At 43.9% G+C, this 17,156-nt stretch overlaps 1 protein-coding gene, 1 long non-coding RNA gene and 1 other non-coding gene across 5 annotated transcripts; 1 reads left to right on the top strand and 2 right to left on the bottom strand.

Moving 5' to 3' along the window:
• Positions 1-1,029: 1,029 nt before the first annotated feature.
• On the bottom strand, positions 1,030-2,682 carry LOC125548979. The gene is made up of 2 exons (XR_007301212.1): positions 1,952-2,682; positions 1,030-1,426 (listed from the first exon to the last, which is right to left on the bottom strand). It is a non-coding gene; the product is annotated as an uncharacterized LOC125548979 (long non-coding RNA).
• A 2,609-nt stretch (positions 2,683-5,291) lies between these two features.
• TRNAR-UCU lies at positions 5,292-5,364 on the top strand. The gene has a single exon. It is a non-coding gene; the product is annotated as a tRNA-Arg (tRNA).
• Positions 5,365-6,349: 985 nt separating this feature from the next.
• Positions 6,350-16,203, bottom strand: LOC125545674 (general transcription and DNA repair factor IIH subunit TFB1-1-like). 3 transcript variants are annotated; one of them, XM_048709696.1, is made up of 20 exons: positions 15,886-16,203; positions 14,996-15,074; positions 14,557-14,630; positions 14,379-14,442; positions 14,009-14,147; positions 13,224-13,299; positions 13,039-13,134; positions 12,845-12,889; positions 11,570-11,626; positions 11,248-11,403; positions 11,091-11,156; positions 10,799-10,922; positions 10,327-10,383; positions 10,124-10,248; positions 9,622-9,801; positions 8,226-8,339; positions 7,933-8,010; positions 7,234-7,281; positions 7,061-7,129; positions 6,350-6,780 (listed from the first exon to the last, which is right to left on the bottom strand). In XM_048709696.1, the coding sequence occupies exons 2-20, from the start codon at positions 15,027-15,029 to the stop codon at positions 6,700-6,702; spliced, it is 1,683 nt and encodes a 560-aa protein (XP_048565653.1). In that variant the 5' UTR covers positions 15,030-15,074; positions 15,886-16,203; the 3' UTR covers positions 6,350-6,699. The 3 variants fall into 3 exon arrangements, 2 of the variants coding, with proteins under 2 accessions (XP_048565653.1, XP_048565652.1); XM_048709695.1 differs by having other exon boundaries at positions 15,736-16,182; XR_007300151.1 differs by lacking the exons at positions 6,350-6,780; positions 7,061-7,129; positions 7,234-7,281 and having other exon boundaries at positions 7,976-8,010; positions 8,226-8,372; positions 15,736-16,183.
• Positions 16,204-17,156: the final 953 nt, after the last annotated feature.

Here is a 17,156-nt window from a genome sequence, read left to right as displayed (position 1 = left end):
GGTCATCACTTTGGAGCCGGAGGAGGAAGCGGTGGCGATGGTGGTCAGGGCGCCGGAGCTAGCCCACCATAGTATGCGAATAGATCTGGACGGCAGTGAGGATGACGAGACAGTGCATGCTACGGTCGAGCTAGAGGACAACTACAAGACCGAGGGGCACCGCCGCTCCAAGCGCCTCCAGGGTCGTCGCGGCTAGGATTTAAAGCTACCGTGTAAGATTAACCCCGAATCCCCATTCCCCTTGTACTCAATCCGGATCAGAACCCTAAAATCCATCGCTACTTAGTACTCATGAAGAAGTTCTGAACAATCCTATGGCTATTTACCCCGATTCCCCATTCCCCTAGAACACGGATGGATTACGTGGACCGAATCTGAACGCGGATGCATTACACGGACCGAATCTGAACGCGGATCGAATACGAATTGGTATGGGAGGAGATGAAAATAGGGCTTACCGCCACTTCCGAAGTGCTAGGGGTGATGTTTCTGATGCCGGTGGTTGCCTTGTTGTTCTCCAATCCGCTGAACGCCGCCCCTGGTGTGACAGCGGGAGAATGGAGAGAGGGGAGAGAGAGTGGTGAGGATAATTATTGTCGACGATTAGGGAAACAACGCGAAGTTTCTAGCATGGCTCCTCGCGTGCACCCGCCGCCGACCACGTGCATCCCGCGGGCCTGGCCATGGAAAAACTGCCAATTCTGAGGTTCCTAGCGAGCCTGGCTGGTGGTGCTTTAAACATCGTGCGATGCGGGCCAAACAGGCCAAACAATGAACACATGTAACCAAACAGACAATTTTCTTCTCGCGCGGGCCCGGTTGGGCCTAATGCGGGCAAACAAACACGCCCTAGGACAATGCCCGTGCATTGCTATGAGCAAAATGAGTCAACACAATTTAACAAATGCATCGACCAATAAGTGAAGAATTATTTGATATCATAGTTGAATGTCCATGAATTGAGACAAAATATATATTACTATGATGACCAAAGGCATAAGGAAGACGAAAATCAAGCAAACCCAAGTATTTCCCAAAAAAGAGCTCACAACTTAGAAATTAAAGGAACCGATAACACATCATGATTTTGAACTTGGTTTCCGAACACATGCATGATTTAACTTTTCATCTAAGTATGCTAAGTAATGTAAAATTTATTACCTCCGGAGATCAGCATATTCCGAGACATTAGACAACTCCGGGTGATATGAAATTGAGACAGCCCTAGATGGCATACAACTATGCAATGTTAGCATTGTTCATCCGGTTCTAAATCAGTCTTAACTAAAGCCTGCCTTTGACCAACTTCTCTGCAAATAGACAAATATCGAGAGAAATCAGCGTGACTTCTCTGAAACAAACTACACATAATAGACACAATAGCATCACCTTGCTTGTTAACCCCCTACGAACCTGCCCTCCTTTCCTGAAACCCACAGGAAAAAAACAAAACCAAAATCAGAGACATGTTAGGACGAGATTATCTCACAAAATCTGCACCTAATTGAATAGCAAACAAAGTTGAAAAGATCCATCACACACATACTGTTCGATGGAAATCCTAGCTATTTTAAGTAAACTGGTAGCAAAAATGTACCAGAACTCATCTCCATGCATGCACCAAAATCAGCTCCAACCAAGGCTAGGTCAGAGCATTAACAGAAACAAATTCCGTGGCAACATTCAACGACAATCATACCAAACTTCTATGGCAAAACCTATCCAAGAGATGACAGATTGTATTTGTGTATTTGGATCTTGCAAGATCAGCGAATCTGCACATATGCTCCATATCAAAAATCTAACGATCCACCAATGCTTTTGTTTCATAAACTTTCTAATGCTTGAACCTATCAGAATCAGACTAAAGCAAAGCACAGTAAGCAATATCGACGACTCGGTAACAATTTCTAAAGGTAACGACCGACTAGTGACACAAAGATCGCCATACCTTAAACACCACGAACTTGGAGGAAGTCTTGGCGAGTCCGGCAGCAAGGCCTCGTCTGCATTTTTTCCAGTCTCCTCATGTGACGCCTTGTCAGCACAAAATCAGCTTGTTTCCTGTCCGGCCAAGTCCAGCGATAATGCCCCATCTGCATACAGGTGGGGAGCATTCTCTTCCTCCATGGACGATTCACCTACATCCCTATCTCGTCCGTTCTCGAGGAGGCAGATCCGGCGTTCCAGACCCACGCCACGGCATCCTCCTCGCTCCCCTCCTGCCCGTCCTCGTAGTGGTACTCCTCGTTGTAGCAGCGGAGCGCCGGACAGTAATCGTCGTCCTCGTCGCTGTCGGGGAGCCGGACAACGAGGCGGAGGGAGGCAGGTCAGCTGGTAGGTGCGGACGCGGGCGAGGTGCCGCGACGAGGGCGCGGAGGTGGTCGATCTGGGCGGCGACGAGCGCCATTTCTCGTAGGCGGAGCGGCAGAACTTTTTTTTACGTGCTATACTAGTGTCGTCTCACGGCGGCTGGCTAAAATGGTGGGGTGTTATGATTCCAAATAAACTATTGTGTGTCATTGACTTAATTCACAGCTGTCTACGGTGAATCAACAACTGCTGTACTAGTATGGAATAGCCCTACGACTTGAGCATAACACATCTCCAACTCTGAGTTGCAAAACATTATGGCCGGTGCTAGGCACCGGTCGACCGTACGCCAGCCTAGATCAGTCCCCCTCCCCCGCCACACGATCTGTGTTTTTCCTAATCGTACAATTCCTTGATCCACCTTACAACATGCTTGAATAAAAAAGAAGAGGAAAAGGAAGGGAAGAGAGAGCAGCGCCCCCGCTTGTTCTCGGCCACCTGCACCACCCTCGCTCGCCGGCTGCCTGGGGGTCACCCTCGGTTGGTCGCATGAACCCACCACAACAGGTCGTCGGCGGCGCCGCGAGGTCGTCGTCGTCACAACACTGGCCGCGTCTGTTGCAGCATGGGGTTGTTGCCGTCCCAGCATCATGTGGCCATCGTCACAACCCTGGCCGCATCCGTTGCAGCACGAGGTCGCCATTGTCCAGCATCGTGTGGCCGTCATAGCGTCACCGGCACGGGCGTAGCAACCTCGCCGGACGGTTGCATCCTCCCGTGCTGCCCGCCTTGCATCTTTGGTGGGTGTTGGTCCGTTATTGTAGTGTTAGTTGGGCACCGGTCCGCAACCTCCCCCGGGGGTTGGTGCGGTGCCGGTTGTAGTAAACATGTGATCTTGATTGTACAAAACATGAAGCCGATTGTAGCAAAACGTGAAGCCGGTTGTAGCAAAATGTAGCAAAAAATACTACGTCGACTGTAGCAAGGCGTGACACCCGTGGTAGCAACACACGATGTTAGTTGTAGCAATGCCCGGTGTCGCTTGGACCAAGGCTGCCGTCCTAGCCCCCCGCAATCACCACGCTCGTCTTACATGGTCGTGGCTCCCCTAGACACCAGTTGGAGCTCTCACATCCATGGTTGCAACACCGGCAATCGATGGTCGCAACCTTTTGGTCATAAGATGAGGAGAAGAGAGGAGGGGGTGGCAGTAGGGCAGAAAGAAGGGGGGTGGGTACCGACCATGGCGGGTCACAGCACCGCAGGGCGGAAGGGAGAAGGTCGGCGGCAGCCACAACCACTGCATGGCAGAAAGAAGGGAGGGCGCGTGACCCGTCGCGGATCACGTGTCTTCAGTGGCAGCAACCATGACCACCAAGGGGGGGGAGGTGATACAAAGGTTGGGCATGATGGGGAATAGATACAAAGATTCTCTTTTTTTTGAGTAATCAGATACAAAGAAATGAGGCAAAGTAGAACGAGAGGTTGACGCCATTTTGGTGAAGAGATAAGAAAAGGAAGGGGCAGGCGGTGCCAGAAGGGATAAGGTTGGGCCCGCATGAGAGGACGTTGCCACGTGCACGAGGGCGACGTGCAGAGACACCGGCGCAGGTTCTAGCCGGTCACCCGGCGTGAAATATTTACCAAACTTTATAAAATAAAGGCACTTTAGCAAGGAATCCTCACATGCATTTTGCCTTTGGATTTTGCACTCACGCAACAATACTCAACAGTATCTGTTCCATAATAGGCTTTGGTTGTCGAGTATTTCACGAATCCATTGCAGATTACACCACATTCCTTTTTATTTTATTTTATTATGTAAGGGGTTCAAGTAATGTCGCCTCTCTCTGGAAATTGACATATAACCTTATTGTCAACACTCTTTGCCAGTAATACCACATGAGCAACAAAGTGGTGAAAACAACTAGTGTTACCGTCCCTCACGACCATCTTGGAGATGAGCTAGGCAAAATCATGACAATCTTCACAAACTCGCTGTCAAGAATTAGAGGGTTTGTGAAGATTGTCAAGAATCTTGGAGACAACTTGTGGAGGCATGTCTTCGTCGGATCTCGTGGGATTCGATCCGTGCTTGTCTTTGGTGGATTTGTTTGAATCCGGTCTTTGTTCGTTTTCGTTTGGGTGTTTACATGTTTGATCCTTCTGATCTACGACTTTCTTCATCGATGATGGTTGCTGATCTCGTGTGTTGGTCATATGGGACCTTAGCACGATGACTTTCCGACTGTTTACCACCGCAAGGTTTGCCCGGTTCCGGTGAGGGAGGGGCGATAACGGCGGCGCGTCTTCAGCTCGCTACAGTGCTTGTAGTCGTCGCTAGGTGGTCCACGGACATGGTTGTAATTTTTATTACCTCTGTTGTTCTTTGTACTGCCATGATTGAAAATGAATAGATTGGAAGTTTCTCGCAAAAAAAAAGAGAATGGATTAAGGTAACAATGTTGCATTCATCAAAAAAATTGATCATGAACCCTGATAAGTGCCACACATGTGACACGAACACATGTCAACTCCGAAAGGTTTTTTATGGCAAGTTTAGTTACACGAAGATGACAACTTACTTTTAGATGGCAAATTCCCGTGTTTTTTTAGATGGCAACATATTATTTTTTATTGTAAAAACTGTCAGGGACAGAATGCTTCGTGTCATACGTGTGACATTTATCATCTAGGATAATCATAGGCTGCACCCACCCAGAGACCGTAGACGTTTTGTTCTCCTCCGGCGAAGATTGGTGACCTGAAATGAAATTATGTTGGCTTGCTACTCGCAAAAAGAAATGTTGGCTTGCAACGTGTGAATCTTCCTATGCAATCCCTAAAGCAGCTCGGAGACGCATCACGCATGCTCTTTCCTTAATTATCTTTTACCCCTTCTCGCAAAAAAAAAAAATCTTTTACCCCCAAAAAGAAAGATAAGTACTAATAGATTTTGGGTGCGATTTAATCAAAAAGCGCCCATGGCCTAATGGATAAGGCGTCTGACTTCTAATCAGGCGATTGTGGGTTCGAGTCCCACTGGGCGTGTGTAATTTTTTTTATATTTGTTCTTTTTGCTTCTATTTTCCATTTCTCTCTGTATGTATACTTTTTCTGAACTCACTCTCTTGTGAGTATTTTCTCTCTTAAATTCGAAGTGAACTTATTCCATTGGTTGTTCTACAGCGTATTGTTTTCCTCTGCTGAAATAACTGGCCTCACTCCCACTCCCACCACCACCGCTCCATTTTTCCCTTGAAAAACTGGCGTTGGCAAATCCTAGTGGCAGCATGCCACTTCCATGGAACCAGTTTCAGCCACAAGGACGCCAACATCACACCTTCGCGCCATGTTGCTCCATCGGTTCTAGAATGGTCTGATGACAACAGCCCTACCAGGCAAACTTAATGTAACTATTAGAGGTACTCCCTCACTCCCTCTGTAAAGTTTCTACACCTAGGAGCAAATGCTCCGGGTGTGAACAGTAAAATCAAAACAATTCAAAAATTTATGAATTTTTTTTTGTGATGTACTTTTATAAATGTTTGTTGTGCATGCAAAATCACATTGGTGGAAGGTGTGGTAAAGAAACAAAATCGATGCTCTAAAAATGTTACTTACAAAAGAATTTTGAAGCTCTGATTTTATTTTTCTTCTGGCACGACTTCCACCAATGTGATTTCGCGATGAAACTTTGCATGCACATAACATTTGTGAAAGTACATCACGAAAAAACATCAGATTTTTTTTGTGATTTTACTGTTCACACCAGGAGCATTTGCTCCTACTAGGTGTAGGAAGGTACTTCCGCGTTTAGATCACTTTACAGAGGGAGTACCATGCAACAACTATTGACATGAAAACTGCATTTATCATCAAACACAATTTTATTTCTTCATACCAACACTTCTCTTTTTGGCAATCCAGCACATTAATTTTTAAAATACCCATAGAAGAAGATGCACGTTACAAGCTACTACTACATTATAATGCCTATTTTTTTTAACATGGAACAAAACAAGCATTCGTTCGCAAGAGCAAATTGCTGATATATCATGGTATACCTATCTTTTCATCAGGATTTTCTTTATTTATAACCATTTGCACATCGCCACTGCAGGGGAAATAGGACATCCATAAACACAACGAAGAACCAGAATGATGATTCTATCTTGAAACAGCTAGGAGGGGAGGAATGCGAGATGTCCAGGGCAAAATTTGCAAGTAGGCATGTTATTATGTTCCACGTGTATTTAATAATTAATACACGGCAAAATAAAAGCCTCTTCAACACGGCATCATTGCCGCCTAGAGCTCACCGGCGTGGTAGCCCTCACGCTCTAGCAGTAATCAGGCTGAATCCTTATGGGGGGTTTTCTCTGCTCAAAACCCATTGGGCTTGCTCCCGGTACCGGCCTTTGAAGATTTCTGCTGCTGGTCATGGTAGAATGCAGCATCCAGCGCCTGGAAATTATATAATCAGCTTGCTGAAAATTACTGAAAGAAGAATGGTATTCGTGTGTTTTATGACATCAACAGCAAGGAAGTAAGTATCCAATGAGCATGAAAACCAGCAAATGAGCATTCAATACAAATATTTGCTCTCACACATATGCTTCTGCTTTGCAAATATGGAAATGTATAGCTAAATCATGACAAAAGGTATAGGTGGATAGTTTTCTCCAAGTTTCAGATAATTCATTGGGTAATGTAATCAAGCACAACAGTAAGGAATGGTAGGAACCTGTGTCATGGGCTTTACGAGTTGAGATATTTCATGTCGTACATCAGGCTGTGCTGATTCCTTTATATCCTGCACGTATGAAGTTGCACACACGATGCGTATATACAAATATAATCAAAGGCAATTCAGTTATAATTAGATTACAAATATCAACTGTGCTGAGGAAGACTAACCTGTAACTTCTGATATATCTGTGTCATTGCTTCCTTCAGCCGTTGAACCTGTGGAACAACCGGAGAAGTGCATAAACATCTAAGCAATAATGGTCTGGATGTTTTAATTGTTTAAGATAGCTTACCATATAGCAGTCCTACCAGGTATCTAGATTATAAATTAGTGACAAAACCACAGAACATAGCCATCAATCTGGGCATCCTTGACTTACTATTACGCTGTATACACAAATATACCAATACTAGACTGTATAACACAATCCTAACATCTGCTATTTTTCAGTAATTGGTTCTGTTAACAGAATTAATGTAGTATGAGAAAAGCTAAAAACAAATTGGGTAGTTAAATGCAACATTTTGACAGCCAAAAATATAATAATAAAGTAGAAGAAGAACCTGGTGGTGGTTAATTTCCATAATTACTGATAGCAAGGAAAGAGACAACCATCAAGTTGGCAACACATCAAACTCCACCACTAAAATTATTAACTGATAATTTCTACTTGCGCTCTTATTAGTTATTATTCACATGTATAACATGCACTGGTATTGTTCTCATCTTGAAGCAGGAAACTACATTTCAGTAACCATTTGTTTAATCAAAAGTCACCCCGCCACTGAGCTACATTTAGCAACTTCCACCGAAATACTATTTGTGGGTTAGAAAATAGTACAGACAAGATAGGAGTGACAATACACCTTATTACTAAGGACTGTGGTTGTTATTGGGTATGATGACCAAAAATGGCGCAGCAACTCCTGGATAGCCGTCCAATGCTAACAAAATAGACAGTCACAATAAACTCTGTCAATACAAGATGTATAATAAGATCTCGAGTGCAGTGATAAGATGATTTTAGAATGGTCGGACAAATATACATAAATAAATAAATAAAGGTACATTAAGATAAGTCCGGAAAGAAAACATTCTAGAAAAAATTGGAAGTACAGTACAGCTTCTGCATAAAAGGTAAATAGGTGCAGTATCTCACATCCATAAGTTCCTCTCGTGTTCGGTGAGGAAGACGACCAAGGAGACTGTCTTGGGGATTCTTAAGATTAAGCCTCCGTGAACGTGAAATTCCTTCATTCAATTCGCTAAGAACCTAGGCCCATACCATGTAGGTAGTTAGGTTTTCCTGCTCATGCAATTTAATACCTTAAGAATAGAGAAGCCACAGCATCCAAAACGTGTGTTTGTAAGGGAAACTTGGAGTATTCAGGTAACTGGGAGTATTGGGATGTTGATGAGATGACAATCCAACATTAAGAATTGGAACAAAACAAACAAAGGTAAACCAGTTTCAAAATGGATACTGTTTCTTTTTTGGCAATGCAAAATTGTGGACCAGGTAAGGTGTAAGTTAGTCATATATATAAAACAGTTACACAAACATCAACTTTTCTCATAGTAGAAGTGTTTGTAGCATTTAGAATGTCGGGCCTATCATTGTGTCCATAGAAATGGTTGGGAACTGATTGGTTAGTCCTATGCAAATTTTCTTCACTGGTTTTGGAAGAGCAAATTCTCTTCCAGTAAAATATGTACAGACACAGTGTTAGAGTACGTAATGGGCCTAATGGCCTGGGCTGGCGGTATAGCCCGTTAGTCTTAGGGTTAATTAGAGATAAGGATCGCTTGCTTAGGGGGGCAAGTAAGCCTTGCTTGGGAGTCAAGTAAACCTCTCTATATAAAGAGAGGAGATGTATCAATCTAATCAAGCAAGAATTAAGAAGGAAATCCCTTCCATCTTGCCCGGCCGTGGGCAAAAGGCCCCCTAAGCAAGGCTTACTTGACCCCTAAGCAAACGACCCTTATCTCTAATTAACCCTAAGACTAACGGGCTATACCGCCAGCCCAGGCCATTAGGACCATTACGTACTCTAACACACAAAGAACCACCATCCCGTTTACAGAGGAAACAAGATTCACCTACACTGGATGAGGTAACCCCATGACAGAGGAAATGAAAGAGTAATAGACCAATGTGCAGAGGGGGGGAGGGGGGTTTAGTACACCAACAATTTTGCTTACGAGATAGTACTACTCCCTCCATTCCACCGAATAAGGCGCACACACATTCCAAATCCAACTTTAACCATAAATTAGACCAATAATATATAATTTTTATAACCTACAAATCATACCATTGGAAACTTCTTTCGAATACGAATTCAACGGTATAATTTTTGTTGCACATAACGCACATTTAGTTTGTCTAATTTATTGTTGAAGATCATTTTTTAAATGCATGCATGCTTTATTCATTGGAATGGAGGGAGTAAGTCGGATATATCTACAGACATGCATCTTTCAAGGAAACAGGACCTAATCCCCGTAAAGTTTATTATAGAACATTGGTATCAGGTTCAAGTAGAACTGCTTACCTTTAGAGCAACATCTGACTGAACAACAGGACAGTTCATTTTCACGGAAGATATTTGATCCATTAAATGACGGAATGCATCATCGGTGCTCAGGCTGCAGCTGCGGGCCTTTCTTCCATCGTTGCTACCTAAAGGTCTCAGAGCATTTGCTTGCTGAGAATCAAAATATTCTCGAGGATCCTATGAAGACAAGAAAGGCGTGAGAATCCATAATCTTGCGATATACTCCCTCCGTTCGGAATTACTTGTCTTGGAAATGGATGTATCTAGAACTAAAATACGTCTAGATACATCCATTTTTGCGACAAGTAATTCCGAACGGAGGGAGTATTACTGTAGTTGATACTCCCTCCGTCCCGAATTAGTTGTCTTAGATTTGTCTAGATATGGATGTATATAGACACGTTTTAGTGTTAGGTACATCCGTATCTAGACAAATCTAAGACGACTAATTTGGGACGGAGGTAATATATTATATCAAGCCATATGAACCAACTATTACCTTTATACAAAGTGGTGCATATGGGAGACTTCGTGGAGCTTGCAGATCCTCTATCTCAGTCATGCGGGCCACCTTTACCAATCTCTCATGACTAGCATCATCAGCAGCAGAGCTAGGAGGTGGTTCTGCAGTTCATAACTCATCAGCCTAGTAAGGAACTAATTAGGGTGAGAAAAGATGCACACAGCGATATAATTACTAACCCTTCTTGGACCTTGCAAGTGCTTCAGCCACAGTCTTCGTATCAGTTGATTCAATATCTGCAAAAAGACGCACAACACATACAATCACCTTACGCACTGAAACCATATGGTGCATTAATACTAAGTTATTAACAGCAATAAGCAAATGCAAAGTAGAAATGATTGGCATTCCTCTGATGTGAAGGGGAAAGTACACCAGCACGGAGAAGGTACTACACTAGAGCATTACAGTGTGCAACCAACCAGCAGTATAGGACGGTTGATTTGTGCAATTGTCGGTGCATTCTTTTTCAGGAAAGTGTTAGATAGACAAACAGGAAGCCAGTAGAAGTGTAATCGCAGGAGAACTGTTAGGCTGTTAGCATATCAGTATCATCTCATAATAGTAATAGCATGCTTGACCAATCAACTTCAGTATACAAAAACTTAAAAGAGACAGCATGAAAACTTTTGAGTTGAGTCCAAACTTCACCTGTTGATCTCCCTTCAAGAACAACAGCAGCATGCCGATTCAGATCCTGAGAAAGTGTTCTCCTAGCCAACTCGCTATCAATATCAGTTGTCTCTCTGCTGCCATCACGGAGAACCCCATGATCCTAGATGCCCGAAAGAATAATGATATGAATTTTTCAAAATAGGACTAAGCACTACATGAGGTTGTGATCAAAATAGCAGACAAAGTTGCTCATTATGAGAAACGGATAAACCACTTGTCTTTGTGAACTTGTAGATATAACAAAACAGTAGCAAGAACACAAACACACCGGAAGATGGATGTAGTCATCCCCTGCATCTGCCTCCATGTCTAATGTTGGATCAACTCGTTTTATCTGTAAACAATAATTGAGACATCAATATTTTTTGAAGGAAACTTGTATTGCAAAATATGCAGGATGCAACAATAAACAGCCAGAATTATACCTTGAGCTTTGCCTCCTTGGCAAGTATATCATCATTTTTCAAAAACATGGCTAATTCCTCATCATCAGCGGCTTCAGCTTTTGCCGCTAAAGTATTTTTTGTCCTAAGTAGATACTCAGCTCTACAGTATTTTGTCCAAAAATCCTTTTCTGACAACTTTTTGGGAGTCACGGGAGATGAAGGAAAAACAGAGCAAAATGAGAATCCAAATCCACTTTATGCCAACACAGATATAGTATAAACTAACTTCAACTTAAGCTCAAGCTTCCTAAAGCCTTGGTAAGGCACATGAAAATAGTATATACAAGTATGCACTATCTACCTTCTTCGGGACATAATCCAAAAATGCCCGATGCACGGCTGGCTTTTCTGCAAAAATCTGCAAAACCGCAAATAATATATCATATTCATAACAACTGATTTTCAAGACTTATTCAACATCCAATAAACAATCTCGGAGTTTAGCATTGACATGGTTAATAATGTATGCCAGGTAAACTAGTATTACTGAGCAGATGTAGCCCAGCCCAAGGACCAGAATAAGCCTGTTCGACCGGGTCAAGAAATGCGGTCACGACGGTGTGGCCTCACTCATAGTAAAGTCATAGGTGGCTACCCATGTGAGTCAAAAGGGGCAATGTTCTTCACGACACTGATTATGAATGTGGCCCGATGAATCCAGGCCAATGAGCCTAAGAGTCAGATAATACATCGATACAATCTAAATGTATTCAGAGAAGGGAATAAGGAAGAGAATGAGAAGGGAGTGGGCTGTGGGACTAGCTCACTTCCTCTCAATCTCTCCCTTCCACTCTGTCCTTGTCCCATTGCTATTGCATGGGGTCATGACCAGCAGCTTCCTGGTGGACAACCAGATCACAAGAATACAGGGTGCTCGACCTGACATCGTGAATAGGACAGTGACCTGCAATCCAAGTAACTATGTCCAGGACAGGCTTACAATGCCTGATAGTCTGGACAGGCCAATCCTGAGCATAGCTTCAATTATCCAGACTAATAGATGCAAGAATGCGTTTGAGTAGCCCACTCGAAGTTTTTGAACAGGTATAGCTAAACATAGTGGAATTTACATTTTTCATGCAGTAAAAATGGCATATTTAGATTTTCATGGCATAAAAATGGCTTGACAAGGGATCCTACCATTCTATATGTATGTCAAGTACTGAAGAAGAAAAGAAAAATAGAACTGTGTCATCACAAAGAGTTACAGTTTGTAAAATACCACCTAGTGAGGATGACGTGGAGGTCTAGGACCATGTGTCAGTACATGACCCTAAGAAAACAAGTGAGGTGTTGCTCCTTACACAGAATGCAATAGGTGCTAATAAATAGTTGGTCAAGTGAAACCATTAAACAACACAACTGTTTAGAAATTCCATCAACCATAGCATTACACCTTTTTTAGGTACATAGCACGGCACATGACAGTTAAAAATATTGCAAATGATGCTACCAGGCAGACCAGCATTTAGATGAATGCATAGCTGCATTTATGATGGTTGAAGAAGTAGCAAATGATGCTAGCAGGTAGACCTGCTTTAGATGATAATTCATTACCAAGGTAGAAACAATGTACCTGATGGATAATCTCAGTAGTCAGACTGAAAGTAACCTTGTTTGTCTGTGGAAGGATACACATAAATCAGAAATGAGTAAATTAAGATAACCAACATTCAGTGAAGTCAATAAGTGATAGGATACAGCCATGTACTACATAAACTATCATAATTTGCCACATAGGCTTGCAATGACTATAGGCCCATAGCATACCTGTCCATCAGCTGATGGCCTAACATCAGCTAGCATGGCACTTTTGAAACCTGGCTTTTGTTTTGATGCTTTGTTTGTTTCATCGTCAAGTAAATTCTGCAGGACTTAAATAAGTATTGGTTGCAACGGAATAAGAATATACTACAAAACAAACAGAAATTGTATCCATGCACAGTAGTTTTTACCTTTCTTGTTGCCCAAAATTCAGACTCTTGCAGAATATTGCCAAGCACAAACTTCTTATGTAACTTCTGCAGTTCACTGCAAACAGAGAAGGTTCAACAAGACAATAATACAACAGAACTGTGTTCCTCTGGTTGGCTATGATAGTCTGAAACTCTGTCTGTATCATTCTCTTAAAACAACATAGGAAGATTAAATGTTCATCCCTACAGCTACACAGATCTGTTAACCTAACAGCATCAACATGCTCCTGACGTGATCTATTAATAAAATATAACCGAATGACATTACACCAACAACGGTAGCATTTCGTCCCAAGCAAGTTCAGGTACGCTAGGAAATATATCTGAATGACATTCCCATACAAAAAATGGATAGGTGAAAACATTTTGGCATCTGCACTTTATTTTGGCTCTTTCAAAGTTCTACAGTTACAACACATAAAAGGCATATCATTTTCAATCTAGAAGCTATGCCACCAGCTTCATTATGTAATGTTGCGCAGATTTGTATGCTGATGAAACAGACCAGTAAAGACCAGTTAAAAGTGAAGCTTTAGTATCATCTTTGAATAAGTGAACCTACGAAAGCCAAATGCATACTTAACAAGAAAAAAAATAAGAATCAGGTAATCAATTGAAAAGCACAAGCACATAAGGGCTCAGCAAAAATTACTAAAGAGAGCAAGACAGCTTGCGCTGTTGCAGTTTAGTATTAAATTATTATCAATACCCCATGTTGCTGTCAGCAGAAGAATCATGCAGGGTGTTTGAAATACAGATATTACCTGTCTTCTCGCAGCAATTTCATCCGCCGTTCCATTTCGGCAGAACTGAGCTGTTCTGGACCAGTTGACACAGCTGATTTTTCTGGAGGTACATTTGTTCTAGCAGGCACAGTACCTTGATGTTTGCCTAAAACCCTAGCTGAAAGGACAACATCACCAGTTAGTTCTATATTTTGTTGGCAATAATTGTGTAGACTAGAGGTGAAACTCACAATCAAAATATTGAAGCAAGGACCAAAAGTAACATTAAAAATGCATATACTCAGTCTAACAAGAATAATCATTTTCAAAAGATGTATTTGTTCATAATATGTGATCTATTTGATGGCAGAAAATGACATGCCTATTAGAAACATTTACTGAACATTACCTACAAAGTCGCGACACAAATCACGGTTACCAACATTGTCAAACTCAAAAATATAGCCTCCCCCCTGAAAAAAGCACAGAAATCACAATCTTCTCAGTCACAGAAATAAATGCAGAGCATACATATGCCTATCAACCAAAACTCAACAGGATGTTTATATTTAATTAATTGATCATACCTTGTCAGAATCTTTTGAAAGATTCAATAATGGCGGCGTTGGTTTGCTGCCATCTACCTTGTTAAACTTGTGGCCTGAAGCACATGTAGGAAGAAGCTACAAAGTTACCATCAAGCATATTGGTAATGACCATGAAATCAATTCTCATCAACCAACATGCAAGGCCTACTCTGGCACAGCTGATGAGCTGAATATGTAATATTGGACGTATGTATTCTGAATATGTAATCTTGGATGTATATGTTCTCCATTCTGTTGAATCATTTCAAACAAACCCACGGCAAATCGCAAACCACACCTAGTAAATTCCCATCTATCTACAATTAAGTAGTTTCCTAACACATTAGAACAAGGAGAACAATGGCAGTACTTCAATTTTGTACAACCCTCAGTGCTATGATTATGAAACCAGCGCTGCATATGGACAAAGGACAAGCACCTTTGATGCTTCGGAAATCAACATTGAGCTTCATTAGTGAGCGTGGATCATTAGGGGTAAATATTAACTTGTCTTCACTCTGCAATTACAAGAACAAAGAAGCGCATTATGATCACTTGCAAGCAACGGTAAGACTGCATCAGCACCAAATATGAAAAATGAAAATACTAGGAACATCATACATAAACAATGCAATCACGAACCAAACAACTGCCTCAAGCGGATTTTTTATAGCATGTGTTGAGCCCCCAATTTCATTAAGCAAACTGGGTGTTCCTACTTGGGGCACAAATTGGCTCCCACTAAAGGCAAAGGAGGCACCACCGGGCTTGACACACAATCCTTTCACTCCAACCGCAATGCTAACTTACGGCGGATCAGACTTACTCTGTTCCACGACTAAACCCGAATGTTGGGTGCAGTACACATACAACAATGAGGAAAGCACAGGCACACGCACACGCACGCCGATCTAGTAAGCAGCAGCATGCTTCAATTTGTTCTGTTTTGCGTCCAATCAGAAACCTACTCTGGATCAATCAGTTGGTCACCTCAACACCGATAACCCCCTGCCGAGCAACCACGCCTCGACGACCGAGCAGCAAAAGCAATGCCGGCGCAAGCCAACCAAACAGAACCAAGGCCAACACAAAAGGGGGGTTTCGGATGGGAGGTGCGAATGGGGTGGGTGGGGAGTGGTGGTGGTGGTGGGGAGCGGGCGAGCGAGGATGGGGACGCACCATGCGGAGGACGCCGCCGTGGCCGGGGTCCCTGAGCGTGGTCTTGTACTTGGCACCGATCGTCATGGTCCCCATCGCCTCCCCCTCCTCGCTCTCAACGGCGCAGGGAGAGGGCTAGGCGGCTATCTAGACAGGGATTCGCCCGCAAACCTCGGGAAAGTGACACCCGGATGGTCGCCTCGCCTCGCCTCGCCTCGCCGGCGCCGGTGCCGATAGGGTTGGTATCGATGTCGAGTTCGAAGGAGGGCTGTGCAGTCGGGGGCTGGAGTCGTTGCAGGGGCGGAACACGAGACGCTGCGGGGAGCTGGGACTCCGGCACAGGGAGGGAGTTAGGCGGCGGCGGCAGGGGATGCTGGTGGGAGGCGGCGGTGCTCGTCGGTCTGAGCGAGGGAGGGACGGCGAGGGGAAAAGGAGGCCGAGCGAACGTGTGGGTTTGCGGTGGCACTGGCCCGTAAATAAGAAGACAAGGCCGTGGCTAAAGCTAGGTCGCGTTTGGTTAGACCGAACTGATCGGGTTTTTTTATAAGATTTTTTTTTTGAAACGTAGATTCAAGAAGAGCCCGACTTTGAATTAACAAAGCCATCAACCGGCCAGGATTACAACTCCGGAATACAACCACACTCCAACTAAAAGGAAAGAAAACAAACAGCAAAGATACAAGGGCGCCTAGGAGCAGCTCACAGAGGCAAACAACAAACTAGCTAGCTAGAAGATGGACATGAAACACAAAGCTAGAGATGTCAGGAACCCCATACACGCCGAGAACCAAGGCACAAAACGCTAAATGGCTCAGGAAAGAGCACCGACGACAGAACAAAGCACGCCATTGCCAAACGCCTGGGCTTGAAGGAGACACATCCATCCAGATCCATTGTCACAGAAGGCCCCTGCCTCCTCGCCTGGCTCGAGGCGCCGCACCGGTGAGCGATGGACATGCTCACCCTAGAACCTGCATGAATGGCATCGCATGCAACCACAGGGGCGGAACCAGGCGTTCCTAGCCTGCTGACGACGACTTACCAGAAATAGAGCAACGCCAAATGCAAGAGTCCGGGCATGAAACAGGGGCGAGCTATCGGAATGCACAAAAGGGCAGCAGCAAGGCCCAAAACCAAGTCTTCGGCTCGCTTGACGAGCAGAAGAGCAGCCACCGGAGGAGGGGAACCCTATCCCCTCCCGTCCTGGAGAATCCATGGGCACCGGAGGAGCCCTGCAGCCCAACAAAGAGCACCAAACCAGTTTGACCACACGCCCAGGGGACACCGCCGCCGCTGGAGACACGCTGCCGCCGCTGACACACTCCACCTACACCATAACGAAGCCCGCAACCCATCTTTGTTCCCATAACAGCGCCTTCAAGAAGGTTACGACGCCCTGGGCGTCGCCGCTGCCCAACAATGTTGAGGATTTCACTCGGGAG

Source organism: Triticum urartu, chromosome 3, assembly GCF_003073215.2.
Source record: "Triticum urartu cultivar G1812 chromosome 3, Tu2.1, whole genome shotgun sequence".
NCBI lineage: Eukaryota > Viridiplantae > Streptophyta > Magnoliopsida > Poales > Poaceae > Triticum > Triticum urartu.
This window is presented reverse-complemented; position numbering and strand designations above follow the sequence as displayed.

Bases quoted from the DNA above. Each gene is read 5' to 3' on its own strand.
- LOC125545674 (XM_048709695.1), bottom strand. From the start codon at position 15,810: ATGGGGACCATGACGATCGGTGCCAAGTACAAGACCACGCTCAGGGAC. The intron at 8,011-8,225 runs GTGAGATACTGC...CTATTTTGTTAG, and splicing joins CACGAGAGGAACTTATGGAT to CATTGGACGGCTATCCAGGA. The intron at 7,282-7,932 runs GTGTATTGTCAC...GTTGTTCCACAG, and splicing joins CCACAGTCCTTAGTAATAAG to GTTCAACGGCTGAAGGAAGC.